Source organism: Panthera pardus, unplaced genomic scaffold (assembly GCF_024362965.1).
Source record: "Panthera pardus isolate Hobbes unplaced genomic scaffold, ASM2436296v1 HiC_scaffold_27, whole genome shotgun sequence".
Lineage (NCBI taxonomy): Eukaryota > Metazoa > Chordata > Mammalia > Carnivora > Felidae > Panthera > Panthera pardus.
Window position 1 is genome coordinate 97,247,451 of NW_026526843.1, and position 14,590 is coordinate 97,262,040.

At 36.4% G+C, this 14,590-nt stretch overlaps 1 protein-coding gene across 16 annotated transcripts in view; it reads left to right on the plus strand.

The window, feature by feature from the left end:
* DMD (dystrophin) overlaps nt 1–14,590 on the plus strand; it is a 2,111,713-nt gene that overhangs the window by 824,635 nt on the left and 1,272,488 nt on the right. For all 16 annotated transcript variants that reach the window (XM_053892047.1, XM_053892050.1, XM_053892044.1 and 13 more), the window contains 2 exons: nt 5,476–5,646; nt 11,637–11,819. In XM_053892047.1, coding sequence (XP_053748022.1) covers nt 5,476–5,646; nt 11,637–11,819 — 354 coding nt within the window. The remainder of the gene's footprint in view (nt 1–5,475; nt 5,647–11,636; nt 11,820–14,590) is intronic.

Sequence of the window (14,590 nt, forward strand, 5' to 3'; positions counted from 1 at the left end):
GAAATCCTAGCCAACATAGTTAGGAAAGAAAAATAAAGGCATCCAAATCAGAAAGGAATAAATAAAACTGTCTATTTTTAGGTGATGTGTTCTTGTATATAGAAAGTCATGAAGACTCCACCAAAATACTGTTGTAATTAATAAACAAATTCAGTCAAGTTGCAGTATACAAAATCATTGTATAGAACTATATGGAAATCAGTTATATTTCTATACACTAACAACAAAATTTTTGAAAAAGAAATAAAACAATCCTGTTTGTGATAGTATCAAAAACAAAAGGAACAAGCTTAACCAAGGAGGTGAAAGATCTATACTATGAAAACTATAGGATTTGATTAAAGAAATTGAAGAAAATACAAATAAATGGAAAGATATCCTGTGTTCATGGGTCAGAAGACTTAATATTGTTAAAATGTTCATCCTACCCAAAGCCATTTATAGAGTCATTGCAATCCCTATTAAAGCTCTGACGACAGGGGCACCTCGCTGGCTCAGTTGGTTGAGCATCTGACTTCGGCTTAGGTCCTGATCTTGTGGTTTGTGAGTTTGAGCCCTGTGTCAGGCTCTGTACTGACAACTCAGAGCCTGAAGTCTTCTTTGGATTCTCTCTCTGCCTCTGTCTCTCTGTACCCCCCCCCCCTCAAAAATAAATAAACGTTAATTAAAAAAAATCCAATGACATTTTTCTCAGAAATAGAACAAGCTTTCCTATAATTTGTGTGGAACCTCAAAAGACCCCAAATGACCAAAGCCATCCTGAGAAAGAACGACAGAGGCATCATACTTCTCATTTCAAACTATATTACAAGGCTCTAGCAATAGAAACAGTATGACATTGGTGTAAAAATAGACACATAAAGAAGTGGAAGAGAATTGACCACCCAGAAATAAACCTTCATGTATACAGTCAGCTAATATTGGATGAAGGAGTCAGACTTACTCAACAGGAAAAGGATAAGATCTCTTCAATAAGTAGTATTTGGAAAACTGGATAATCACACACAGAAGAATGTGATTAGATTTGTAACTCACACCACAAAAATTAAGACAAGATGTGTTAAAGCCTTAAAATACCTGAAACCATGAAACCCTTAGAGGAAAACGCAGGGAGAAAGTTCTTTGACGTTTATCTTGGCAAGGATTTTTTGGATATGACACCAACACACAAGCGCCAAAAGAAAAATAAATGGAACTACATCAAACTGAAAAGCATCTGCACCTCAAAAGTAACAATCAGCAAAATTAAAAGATAGCCTACAGAATGGGAGGAAATATTTTCAAACCGTGTATCTGATAAGGGGTCATTAGCTAAAATATACAAGGAACTTGTACAACTCAGTAGCAAAACACAATCTGGTTTAAAAATGGGGAGAGAAACTGAATAGATGCTCTTTCCAAAGAAGACATACAAATGGCCAAAAGTTACATGAAAAAATGCTCAGCATCCCTAATCAGGGAAATGCAAATCAAAACCACAGTGAAACATGACCTCACATCTGTTAGAATGGCTGTCATCGAAAAAGGCAAGAGAGAGCCAGTGTTGATGAGCATGTGGAAAAACAGGAACCCTCGTGCACTGTTGATGGGGATGTAAATTGGTGTGACTACTATGGAAAACAATATGGAGATTCCTCAAAAAAAATAAAACTAGAGCTATCTTATCCAGCAGTCCCACTTCTGCATATAGTTCCAACGGAAATGAAATCAGAATCTCAGAGAGGTATCTGCACCCCCACGTTCATTACAGTATTATTCACAAAACTCAAGATCTGGAACAACCTTAATGTTCAGCACTGGATGACTGTATAAAGAAGATATGGTGTACATATACATATATGTGTGTGTATACACGTACATACATAATTACATATATACCTACAATGGAGTATTATTCAGGCATGAGAAAGGAAATCGTGCACTTTGCAAAAACTTGGATGAACTTTGAGGGCATTGTGCTCCGTGAAATGAGTCAGAGAAGACCAAATAGTGTATAATTTTCTATGAGGAATCTAAAAAAGATGAACTGTAGAATAGAGTAGTGGTGGTGGCTGTCAGGGCTGGGGGTGGGGCAAATGGAGAGATTTCAATCTAATGTTATAAACTTCTAGTTATACACTGAATAAGTTCTTGAGATCTAATGTATAGCCAGGTAACTATAGTTAACAATACTGCATCATATGCTTGTAAGTTGGTAAGAGAGTGGATCTTAAATGTTCTTACCATGAAAAGAAAAAAAAATGGGAATCATGTGAGGTAATGGAAGTGTTAACTAATCCTATTGTGGTAATTGTTTCACAGTATGTATATTTATAAAATCATCACATTGCATACCTTAAACTTATAAAGGGTTATATGTCAATTATATGTAAATAGAGCCGGGGGTGGAGGGCAGGTAGTGAAGTGAGGAAGGGCAATGCTGAATGTTGCGTTCAGGAATTCTAGAACAGGAAATATGAAGAACTTTCTGTTCTGTACTTAGTTGTGGCAACGTCATCTTAAACTGTGGGGGTAGATTGCACACTTTCAGGCTAGAATGTTTGCATCACTAATATGACAAAGGTAAGGGAAAAATTGCCTATACCTTTTTATAGATCCTTCTAAAATATGAAACAAAAAAATTAATATCTCTGTCTGATCAGGCATAGAACTATGGAATGTTAAGCTTCGAAAAGACCTTGGAAATCATGTGGTCCAACTGTTAGATTAGTTATAGAGCAGAGATAAAGAAAAATGAGGTGTTGTCTTCAGGTTCACTTAACTTGCTACTGACTGAGTCCAGGTATCCTGATTCCAAAGCTGATGTTCTTTCCAGTACATTTGTGCTGTCACCTCAGAATGACTTCCTGCCTGGTTTTCCTTAAAAAAAAAAAAAAAAAAAAAAAAAAAAAAAAATCAGTCCTGATTCCTTTCTTCTGGTTTAGTTTAATAGCATGTGTGTGCGTGTTTTTGTTTGTTGTTTGTTTGTTTGTTTTTACTATAAGTCTTTGGCTAAGTTCCATTAGTCATTCTAATATTGTCACTTTGCCAACTGCCTGAAAAGATTACAGCAGACGATCTAAGTAGAAATTGAGCAACCTGTTTACTTACACTGATTATAGGCTCATTGATTATGTAAATAGTCTTTATACTTTAATTAGTATAACTGTTAGGCATACTGTTCTAGCTGTGTCACAGTGAAGCAATTATTTACATTTCAATTGATCACCAAGGAGAGTAAAGAACTGAAAGTTGTTTTAATATTATTATATTAGGATTAAGATGGTTGTAAAGAATAAAGAAAATTAATATGGTTCTGCACATATTTAGTATTTGGTAGATTACATGAAAGCGTTATTATACTAAAATTATCAATTATATGTTAAGACTGTTCAATTAAAATTATATTACTTGAAAGATAGAACTCTACTTAATTTCACAGAAAAGAATTGATGACATTGGGATAGAGTTCCTTTTTTTAAGTAAAAGAGACACAATATATAATCATTCTAGTACCAAATTAAAATTTTTTCCTCAGTGTGGTTCAACAGGGTACTTTGTAACAAGTGATTAGCATTCACAATTTTATTTTAGATATTTAAAGTTTTGCTGTTTTTCTGGTTAATAAGTAATACATTCTTCTCTAAAAAATTAGTACTTCAGGAATCTATGAAGATTTAAAATCACAAGTCTCCTATTACCACACATAATGTTTTGCAACCTGCTTTTTAATCTTGAAATTATATACTGAACAGCTTTCACTTCAGTACAGATGTATTGGTGCTAAATAGTATCCCATTGTGTGTGTGTGTGTGTGTGTGTGTGTGTGTGTATCTCACAATTTATTTAACTTACTCTCCGTGGAAGCACATTTGGATTTGTTTCTAATATGTTGCTACCTTCAAAGCTGAAATGAACAGTGTTCATGCCACTTTGTATTTCTGTGGTGTTGTGATTTTTCCTTTCTCATTCGTGATTTGGAGTCCTTTCTCTTTTTGATAAGTTTGCCTAGGGGGTTATCAATCTTATTATTTCTTTCATAGAACCAGATCCTAATTTCATTGATCTGTTCTATGGGATTTTTTTTTGTTTCTATACCATTTATTTCTGCTCTTATCTTTATTATTTCCCTTCTTCTCGCTTTAGGCTTCATTTGTTCTTTCCTTAGCTCCATTAAGTGTAAGGTTAGGTTGTGTATTTGAGATTTTTCTTACCTCTTGATGTACGCTAGTATTGCTAAAATACTTGCCTCTTATGACTGCTTTGGCCGCATCCCAAAGGTTTTGGATCATTGTGTTTTCATTTTCATTTATTTCTATGTATTTTTTTCCTGTCTTCTTTAATTTCTCAGTTAGCCCATTCATTCTTTAGCAGGATATTCTTTAATCTCCATGTATTTTTGGTCTTTCCAAATTTTTTCTTGTGGTTGACTTCAAGTTTCATTGCTTTTTTTAACAAATTATTTATTTATTTATATTTTGAGAGTGAAGGAGAGCACAAGTGGGGAAGGGGCAAAGACAGAGAGGGAAGGAGAAAGTCCCAAGCAGGCTCCACACTGCCAGCATGGAGTCTGATGCAGGGCTTGAACCCACAAACCCATGAGATCATGACCTGAGCTGAAGTCAAGAGTTGGATGCTTAACTGACTGAGCCACCCACATACCCCAAGTTTCATAGCTTTGCGGTCAGAAAATATACATGGTATGGGCGCAGTGTTTTGGTCTTTGTTGAGGCCAGATTTGTGACCTAGTATGTGTTCTATTCTGGAGAGTGTCCCATGTGCACTTGAAAAGAATGTGTATTCTGCTGTTCTAGGATGGAGTGTTCTGAATATATCTGTTAAATCCATCTTGTCCAGTGTGTCATTCAAAGCCCTAGTTTCCTTGTTGATTTTCTGCATAGATGATCTAAGTGCGTTGTTAAAGTCCCCTACTGTTATTGTATTATTATCAATGAGTTTCTTTATGTATGTTACTGTTTTGTATATTTGGGTACTTCCATGTTGGGGGCATAAATATTTACAATTATTCATACCCCTTTTTGTACACTGTGTTTTGTATGATTCATTCTTTAAAGTGGAAGAGTAAAAAAAATTAAAAAATAAAGTGGAAGAGTAGACTCAGATTTATGAACATTAGAAACCGTGCCAATAAATTTATGTATCCAACTGAGACATATTATGAAAAAGTCTTTTTCTCTATTCTTCATTCACAGAAAAGCATAGCCCCACACACAGCTAAATTATAGTCAGAGGGGGAATATGTTCATTTTATTACGTATGCCAAGTAAATGGCTATATCTTATTTTAACACTAATGTGAAATTAAGTATAACCAATCGCCATGAGTTATTTCCTCATTCATGTAAGCTTTTTCCTTGTTACTTCATCTTTTCTATCTAAACTTTCAGTTATTTACAGACTGTTGAGTAATAATATAATGACAATGTTTTGTGACTTTCCATATTCATGCTTTGCTTGTTGCTTTGTTTTATGGAAGGTCTATGCCAGAAAGGAAGCTTTAAAGGGAGGTTTGGATAAAACTGTAAGTCTTCAGAAAGATCTGTCAGAGATGCACGAATGGATGACGCAAGCTGAAGAAGAATACCTAGAGAGAGATTTTGAATATAAAACCCCAGACGAATTACAGACTGCAGTTGAAGAGATGAAGGTAAAATAAACCAAGTAAAATGAAACAAAGAAAGAAAAAAAAGAAAGATGCAACATTGCTTAACCTTGTGATTCTGCACTGTCTGTTCTTTCCTTGGCTTAATAGTGGAGGTTTATTTTTAATGAATTCAGCTTCAAGTTCGGTACACATTATGGATTCTGAAGCATTTATTTCTTTTAATGCATTGTGGTCAAAATATAAATATTGGCTATCACTGTAAGGAACATTTCCCCCATGAAATTATATAGTATTAAGATATTGGAATCAGCTTGTCACATGAGCTGTTTCCAGTGATGAAAATTCAAATTGAAAATATATCAAGTCTTAATGCAGTGACAGTGGAAAATGTAGTTAACAACCTGTGTTAATTTTTAAAGGGGGTTCTAAGAATTTGGATACTAAGTACTTTAACAGATGGCTTTTAATGTGAATAAAAAGCACTGAGTTTACATGGACTTCTGAAACAGTAGCATAAAAATTAATGTTGATTTGGGACCAGGGAAAGTAGTATGTGGCAGGGACTGGGAAGTGAGGCCTGAAGAAGAATCTATGCAGTGGCCTTGGAAAACTCAGAGATCTCTACTTTGTCATGTCTGCACCATGTCATTTTCATTTCTTTTTTTTTTTTTTACTTTTAAAGTTTTACATACATATGATTTTTTTAATTTTAAATTTATCTATATAGATTCCAGTTAGTTAACATACAGTGTAGTATTTGTTACAGGAGTAGAACCCAGTGATTTGTCACTTTACATATAATACACAGTGCTCATCCCAACAAATGCCCTTCTTAATACCTGTCACCCATTAGCCCATCCCCCCACCAACACCCTGTCTAGCAATCCCCGGTTTGTTCTCTGTATTTTAGAGTCTTCCACCATGTCATTTTCTAATGTGAATGTATGTACTGAGAGTTGCAACTTGCATGTAAGTCAATTGCCTGACGCAGAGTGGGCCTCCAGTGATTTGTAACTATAATGATAATTGTTATCTTTCTGTACTAGCAGTAACACATCATTTAACCACATGAGCCTACATTAAATATTAATAAATGTTTGGCTCATGGCCTCATGACACAAAAAAATCATTATGGAGACAGACACTTGTGTTTAAAATCTGTTTTTTTTTTCCCTTGCCAACTGTTGGTAAACATGGTTGAGTTTCCTAAACCCAATGGGCTTGACCCCCTCATTTGTGGACTAGGTATCAAAGTGCCTGCTATTCAGTACTATTATAAAGACGAAATAGGAAAGTTCTCAAGCAATGTCAGGCAAAAAATAGATACCCATAACAAAGTAATTATTATTACCGTTATTATTGTCATCGATGCTGCATGGTAAGAAATTAATTACATATACTTTATTATATAATTTATATAATTCGGTGAATAGTTATTATAGGTAGAAAATACATCACAACTGATATGTTTAAATATCACTAGATTATGTAGTTTTTGTCACATGTACAAAGTAAAATTAAAACATATAAGGATGGGGCACCTGGGTGGCTCAGTCGATTAAGCGGCCGACTTCAGCTCAGGTCATGATCTTGCGGTCCGTGAGTTTGAGCCCCGCGTCGGGCTCTGTGCTGACAGCTAAGAGCCTGGAGCCTGCTTCAGATTCTGTGTCTCCTTCTCTCTGACCCTCCCCCGTTCATGCTCTGTCTCTCTCTCAAAAATAAATAAACGTTAAAAAAATTAAAAAAAAAAAAACATATAAGGATATAAGACTATAGTGGGTAAACGGTGATAGTTTTCAGGGTATTAAAAGCTACAAAATTGTTCTAATCTAATAATACTACATATCACTTATTCATATAAGCAAAAAAACATTAATCGCATACTTACTATGTGCCAAATACCATTTTAGACAATGAACATGGTGGTGACTAAGACATAAAAGTGACCTGACTTGGAACTTACGTTCTAGTGGAAGGAGAGCAGGCATTGAATGGAGAAATAAACTCTTTTGAGATCACGGTAATTTGCCTAAAACATGAAGCAAGATTGTGAAATAAAAAAATAATTAGGGTTTAGGTGGGACTTGCAGGCAGTGAAATGGTATTTTAGAAAGGTTTGACATGTAGGGAATTTGTGAGACATTATCTTTAGTCTGAGATACGAATCCTAAGAAAAAGCCTTAAAAAAACCTCATAGAGGCACATTCCAATCAGAGGTAAGAGTTCCTACAAAGACCTTAAGTCTCATTGGGAAGAGAAAGAAGCCTGCCAGCCTGAAGAGAGTAAAACAGGATAAATGACCTGAGATGATTTTGAGGGGTTTGGTAGATAACTGCTGATACAGGAATTTAGTAGGGTTTGGGGGAGTTTTCGTGAAAAGTGAAAGGGGAAACCCATTGTAAGCCTTCAAACAAGAGACTGTAATGATTTTAAATTTGACTGTGGGGAGGTCACTCTTAGGGAAATTATATCATTATAGATGGTGAGAGCTAGAAGATTCTTTGGACGCAAAATAGTCCACACTTGGTCTCTGGTGATCCAAAAACTGAAACCTTCACGTAGGTTGAATAATGTAGTCATAGTCACAGGCTTTATCTGTGGGAGAACTAAGAGTAAAGAATATATTTAATTCCCACTCATGCCATCCCATCCCAAGCGATTCCAAGACATTGTTTTTTCTTTTGTTTTGTTTACTTTCCAAGTCATGCGCATCCCTGTTTGCTTTCCTCTCACATTTCAATCCCCTCCTGGCTGTTTCCACAGTCTCCTCTAATATTATGTAGCCACTGCCCCAGATCCCTAAGTAGATAATCAGCAGTGAGCTTGTGTGCAGCTGCTGTACTTCTCCCAGTTCCTTTCTTTGGCTCTGTCCCTCTTTTGGCCCTCTTCCCTCTCCCCTTGGACAGTTTGCCTATCTGGCTAACCAGATCCTTTTTTTTTTTTTCCAGTGCTACAGAGCAGACTGTGTGATATTTAAAACTTTTACACACAGTTCTCGATATGAGAAACCCAATTAGTCCACTTTGATTTACTTGTTGAAATAACTGATCTAGGTACCACATCGGGCCAGTATTGGGGTGATACTGGAAAGAGGAAACGCTTGGGCAGCCTATGACAACAACAGCCAAGGGAGTTGGCAAGAAGAAGATGCATTTTCTCATTTGTTTGCTTTTTTTTTTTTTTTTTTTTTTTTTTTTTGCCTGCCAATCAAGGTAATCCCTTCAGGTCTGTTTCACTAGTTAGAGGGTAGTGATGGTACCTTGTCCGGTCTTCCTCCTGTACTCACATTGAGAGCACATTTATCTTCATTGTCAAAAGAGACTGGCAGACCTACTCAGACGTCTCTCCCTAATTTACTCAGGGAAAAAGTGGAGATGTCCTTCCGTGTATTTATGCTATTTCCTGTGCTTTAATGAAAATGATAGTGCTGTTTTCGTAACTTCTTTTCGCCCCTATAAATAAAACCTTTTAATTAACATAAAAGAACCTAGGGGAGTGTTTGATAAACAACACCTGACTTCAAAATTCTTTTGGAGTTCTACAATGTCTAAATGGTAAAACTTTATATTAAACCTTTAAAAAAATCTCTGATATTTCACTTTCAACGTTTTCTTCTTTATATATTTTTTTAACTACACTTTCGGTAACCCCAGTCCTTGTGCTTCCCAGAATTACAAAGATGTATTTACTGTTGTCGTATGTGTAACAGACTAGAACTGTGATTCTTACAACTGAGTGATTCTTACAATCACGTTCACCTAAAGGACTTGTTCAGACACAGACTTTTAGGCCCCACCTCATAAGTTCTGATTCAGTAAGTCTGGAGGAAAACCTGAGAATTTTTATTTTGAACACATTGTCAGGTGATGCCAGGGACCAAGTTCCAAAGTGGTTTCAAGGAACCATATTTTGAGAACCACCGATTTGAGATACTGGCAATGAAAGGTGTCTGAGCATATGACGGTTATGTTCATGGAAACAAAGGGAAGCAAAAACATAATTTCTGATGAGGATTTTACCTAAATTCTGCCAACCATTATTTAGTTTTCTACCTTTTCTTCCGGTGGAAAAATCTTACCACCTTTTCTCCTGTGAATGTTTCCCTGCTTCTAAGCTTGTTTAAAAAAGAATTGATGCAACCCTACAAAGGAAGAAGGAAATGTTTCTCATCCTGCGTTTTTTGTAGTTGTACGGGTTGTGTGTAACTTGAATGAAATGTAATTGCATTCGTTGGATACTGCACAGCATGCTTCTTCATTTCGTGGAGGATTTGAGATGGGCTTAACATAAACTAGAAGAAAGAAGGTGTAGATTCCAGGATGACTTTCCTAAACACTTTGAAACTCACTTTTCTCATGTTGAATATTCTGCAAGGTTTTGTTAAAGAACCACCAAAGTAGCACCTACAGCATGTCTGTCATGGCCCAGAGCAGCACATACGAAGTGATTAATGTGGTCAGAATTGTTTGTAATGCTAAAATTACTGTCGTCAAAATACGGCTTGTATAGACACAGAGCTCATGGTCAGTAATAGCAAAAACAGATTGGAGAATTTTCAGCTAAAATTTTCAATGAAATAAATTAAAATCATTGAAGGCAATCATTTAGTATTCAAAACAACTTGGATTTGTCATCATATTGTATACTTTTAAGGCATTATGGGAGTAAATCCAAAAGCATAGGGGGATTGTGTTGAAACATACAAAGGCATTTTATAGCTGAGCTTGTCCATTTTTTGCCCATATCCCCTTACTCTCACTTACTACCCTGCATGTAGGTCCAACTTCCCCCTGCCAGAACCTGTTCTTCTTTATGTAAGGGCTTTTTGTGCTTCCTGAATCCCACCTTTCCCACCTATGTATCAGGCCTCACTAGGATGAAATTAGCATTCCCCCAACAGCCTTCAACCAGTGAAAGGACTTCTGTAATAAACCCAACTTGTCCAATTATATGGACCTAACTTGGTTGTAGGAGTCAGAGAATATTAGAACCTGTGGTAGGATTGGGGCTGGTGTTAAATGATTTGAGGGAGAAATGATTTGAGGGAGAGTTGAAGAGCTTTGCTTTGGATTGCATGTTGTCACTGCCTGGGAATAACTCTGTGATTGGTAGCTTAATAAATCTGTCCTGGAATGAAGGAATACTAGAGTAAATTTGGCAGTAGAATTGATAAAGAAGCAGCACAGAGTCATATTAATGGGGACCGGGAAGTGTTTGGGTTTGTGTGGTTTGGACAGTGTTTATATTTTGTACGTATTCTAACATGGCTATGGAATATAGTGGTATTGTTGTCATGATCCACAATGGTAACAAAGTAGCCTTGTGTGATGTCGATATTCTGTGAAACAATTTATCTTCGACCTGAGAAGAGCAAAAAGGTATGGCTGAGTACCAGGTAGCCTCCTTCCTAGCAGAGGCTGCTATTCTCCTCTTTCTGTCGTACGTGTTCAGTGACTGAATAGAACTTTCTTTTGTCAAAATACGGTCCTGGATGTAGCATTAAGAAGACTTTTTATATCAATTATCTTTCGATTTAAACAATGATAATTGCACTGATTTCAATATTACTCATCCATCTGAGTAATTTATAAATGATTTCAATTCTAGAGTATGGGATATTTTTGAACGTAGTTAGTACTGAAATACTTGTTTCTTGTTTTATATGTGTGTGTGTGTGTGTCTCTCTCTCTGTGTGTAGACATGTGTATACACACATACACACACATTTATATTTGAAAGAAAGAGAGCACACCGCAAATACATACCCACGTGTAGACTGCTTTGCACACCATTCTGATTAAAGTGCTGTTATGTTCTGATGATATTTTTTTTTCTTTCTGACTCCAAATTCTAGCTAAACCTAAATTAACGGAAGTTATTATAGTCACCATTGGATTTATTTTGATTCATCTTCTAATAGGGATCTAACCGGAATCTTGTGGAGAAGAAAGTATATGATAGACAGGAATGCATTTTGGAAGTAAAGCCATTGCCTCACTCACTATTAAGAAAGAGCATTCTTTATTTTTCAGAGAGCTAAGGAAGAGGCCCAGCAAAAAGAAGCAAAAGTGAAACTCCTTACCGAGTCCGTCAATAGTGTCATAGCTGAGGCTCCCCCTGCAGCACGAGAGGCCTTACAGAAGGAACTCGACACTCTAACCACCAACTACCAGTGGCTCTGCACCAGGCTCAATGGAAAATGCAAGACCTTGGAAGTCAGTTGCTTTTCTTGATCTTTATTCATTATGTGTCAGTTTATGGTCATGTATGATGCTCCGCGATTAAGAACGTGAACACTGGTGTAAGACTGCTTAGGCTTGAGCATTTCTATTTCAGGTAGTTAGCCTATTGCTCAGTAAATGTGAGCAGTTCTAATTCTAATTCTTCTTACTACTACCATTATTATTAGGTCACAAAAATCTTACAGGTTTTCTCAAGATTTATAGAAGCCGGTCTTTACTTTTTCATATATTTGAATGTGCATAAGATCGTAAGTATTTTAGAAAGGCGTTTCATGGAGAAGTGTACTTTATTATAATTGTTTTTAATAACCGCTATGCCCTATAGAGTTCTTCACAGGACATGTTGCCTGGCTCTTTGGGAAGGACATTTTACATTATATTTATTATCCTAAGTGCTGCTTTATCTTCTTCACATGCTCCTACCCCTTAGATTATGCTTATCTGGAAATAGTTGATAAATAATTCATGTGTCTCAAATGATTACTGTGTTACTGCATCAAAAATAAATTATGATCCTCCTTGTGAAAATACTGTTTACTAACAGTAAGGGTTGTGCCCAGGGGCCGAAAACTTTACCTAGCACTAAAAGCTGATGCTGCCAGATACTGCTCGCTAGCTGGCCTTTAAGTCCTCCTCCCCCACATGAAGTGAGTCATTTCCGTGAATATAGTTGATAAAGAATTTATATATATTCCAACCAAGTGGAGAGGAAATAAAAAGGGACTGGGTGGCTTTATAATTTCAAATAGAAGAGGTCATAAGTGTGATCACAGATGAGAAATAGAGGGATAGTCCAATAGTCTTGGAAATTTTATTAACATAAAAATAAAAGGCACCTTTAGAAAACATATCCCAAAATAGATTTCTGAGGGATTAGCATATCTTTTAAATGGACCACATGGCCAACAGGAAGCAAAGAATGATAATGACGTAAAGAAATTAAGAACAGAAGAAAGTATTTAAATGTTTCATTTAAATATTGTCAGAAAGCAATTTCCTAGATAATCAAAGTGCCTCCCTCATGGAGCATATAGTGAATTAGTTCTGACTTCCCTGAAACTCCATGTCATACGTTTCCTTCCCTTCCCATTCTTTCTTGTATTTTCTGTAGCGCTCAGACAACAGATTTTGCTTTCTCTCTCTGTCTATTTGTTTGAGTATGGTTGAACACAGTGTGACAGTAGTTTCAAGTGTAAGCGTAGTGATTCAACAACGCCATACATTGTGCTATGCTCGCTACAAGTGCGGCTACCATCTGTCACCATATGCTATTATCTAAAGGTTTCCCCTTAATATTGTCTGTATTTCCATTTCTGTCTATTGGATTCTGTGTATTTTTCTGAAATCCGTCTTCCATTTCTCAAATGATCTCTTCAACTGACTACTGTATATTTCATCCTTTGATATATAAATATACTCATCTCTATATACACATCATCCTCTATATGTGTGTGTGTATAATTTTCTATTTTTTCAAAACCTTATTTTCCATTTCCTGAGATTTCACTTACTTATTTTGAAGTTTATCTCTTCTTTTATACACTCTTCTGGTTATGCATAATTAATTCTATTCCTTTTGTGAAACAATTTAAACCTATGCAGTTCTTTTGGTTGAGAAGTCTCTGTGAGTCATGAGCATGAAAGAGTTTTGGTTTCCCAATAACTGTCACCAACCATGTCAGACATCAATTTCTGCCCAGTAGTTGGCTTCCTCATCACTATTGCAGTCTGACACCATGACTTTTCATTCACTTTTAATTATTAAAATTTAGTCTTATTTAAATTTTGATCTCATAGTTTATTAACATCTTCCATTAGTTTAGGTTAATCTCTGGCTTCAGCAAATTATACAGAGGTGGAAGAGAGAAAAACAATGATCGTAGAGTCCCTCCCTTCCAATAAGTTTGTGGATAGTGATCATATTGTGTTGCTTTAAGGGAGGTTAATGAGGAGAACATATACTCTTCATATCAATGTCCTTTTCTTTGCTGGTCACAACTGCTGTACCTTCTCATTAACACCCACAGACACCTGTTACGATGAATACGTTATCACCAGATTTAGTAGGTTATCACCACTGATTTATCTGGCTTGTTCTCTATAGACTTGGTGTGGTCTTTTGGGGATCCATGTTCATATAGACTGTGAATCCCCAAAAGGATCTTCTCTGCATTCTTGGTACGTTGGAGTATTCAACACAATTTCAGGCTGACTCTTGCCAGTAGCTTTAAACCACATTCTCTTGATAGTTACTTGCTTTAAGCCCATGTTTCCATGATACCCTGGAGTCTTATTTCCCCACCACATTTCATCTTAGCCTGCAAACACGGACAGATCTCCATCTCCCATAACTGTCAGAAATTAGAAACTTCCAAGAGTTGTCCTTGATTCCTCTTTGGCCATGCCAGAAGCTCAGGAGGGAATGCATACTGACAATCTTTTTCTGAACGTACCCACCCATTTGATGAGTGAAATTATTTTAGATCCTTTAAAGAAAAGGGACCAGATGGGTTTCTCTTAAACACTGCAATAAAAAGTTGAGGAAAAAGGATTGCCTCAGAGGCCTGTGGCTGGCTCAGTTGGTAGAGCATGTGACTCTTTATCAGGGTTGTAAGTTCGAGTCCCACGTTGGGTGTAGAGATAACTTTAAAAAAAAAAAAAAGAATTGCCTCACTTTCCAATTCTCCCCCCTGCACATCCTCCATTGCCCCTGCATCAGCGCCGTCTTTAGCCACAGCTTATGA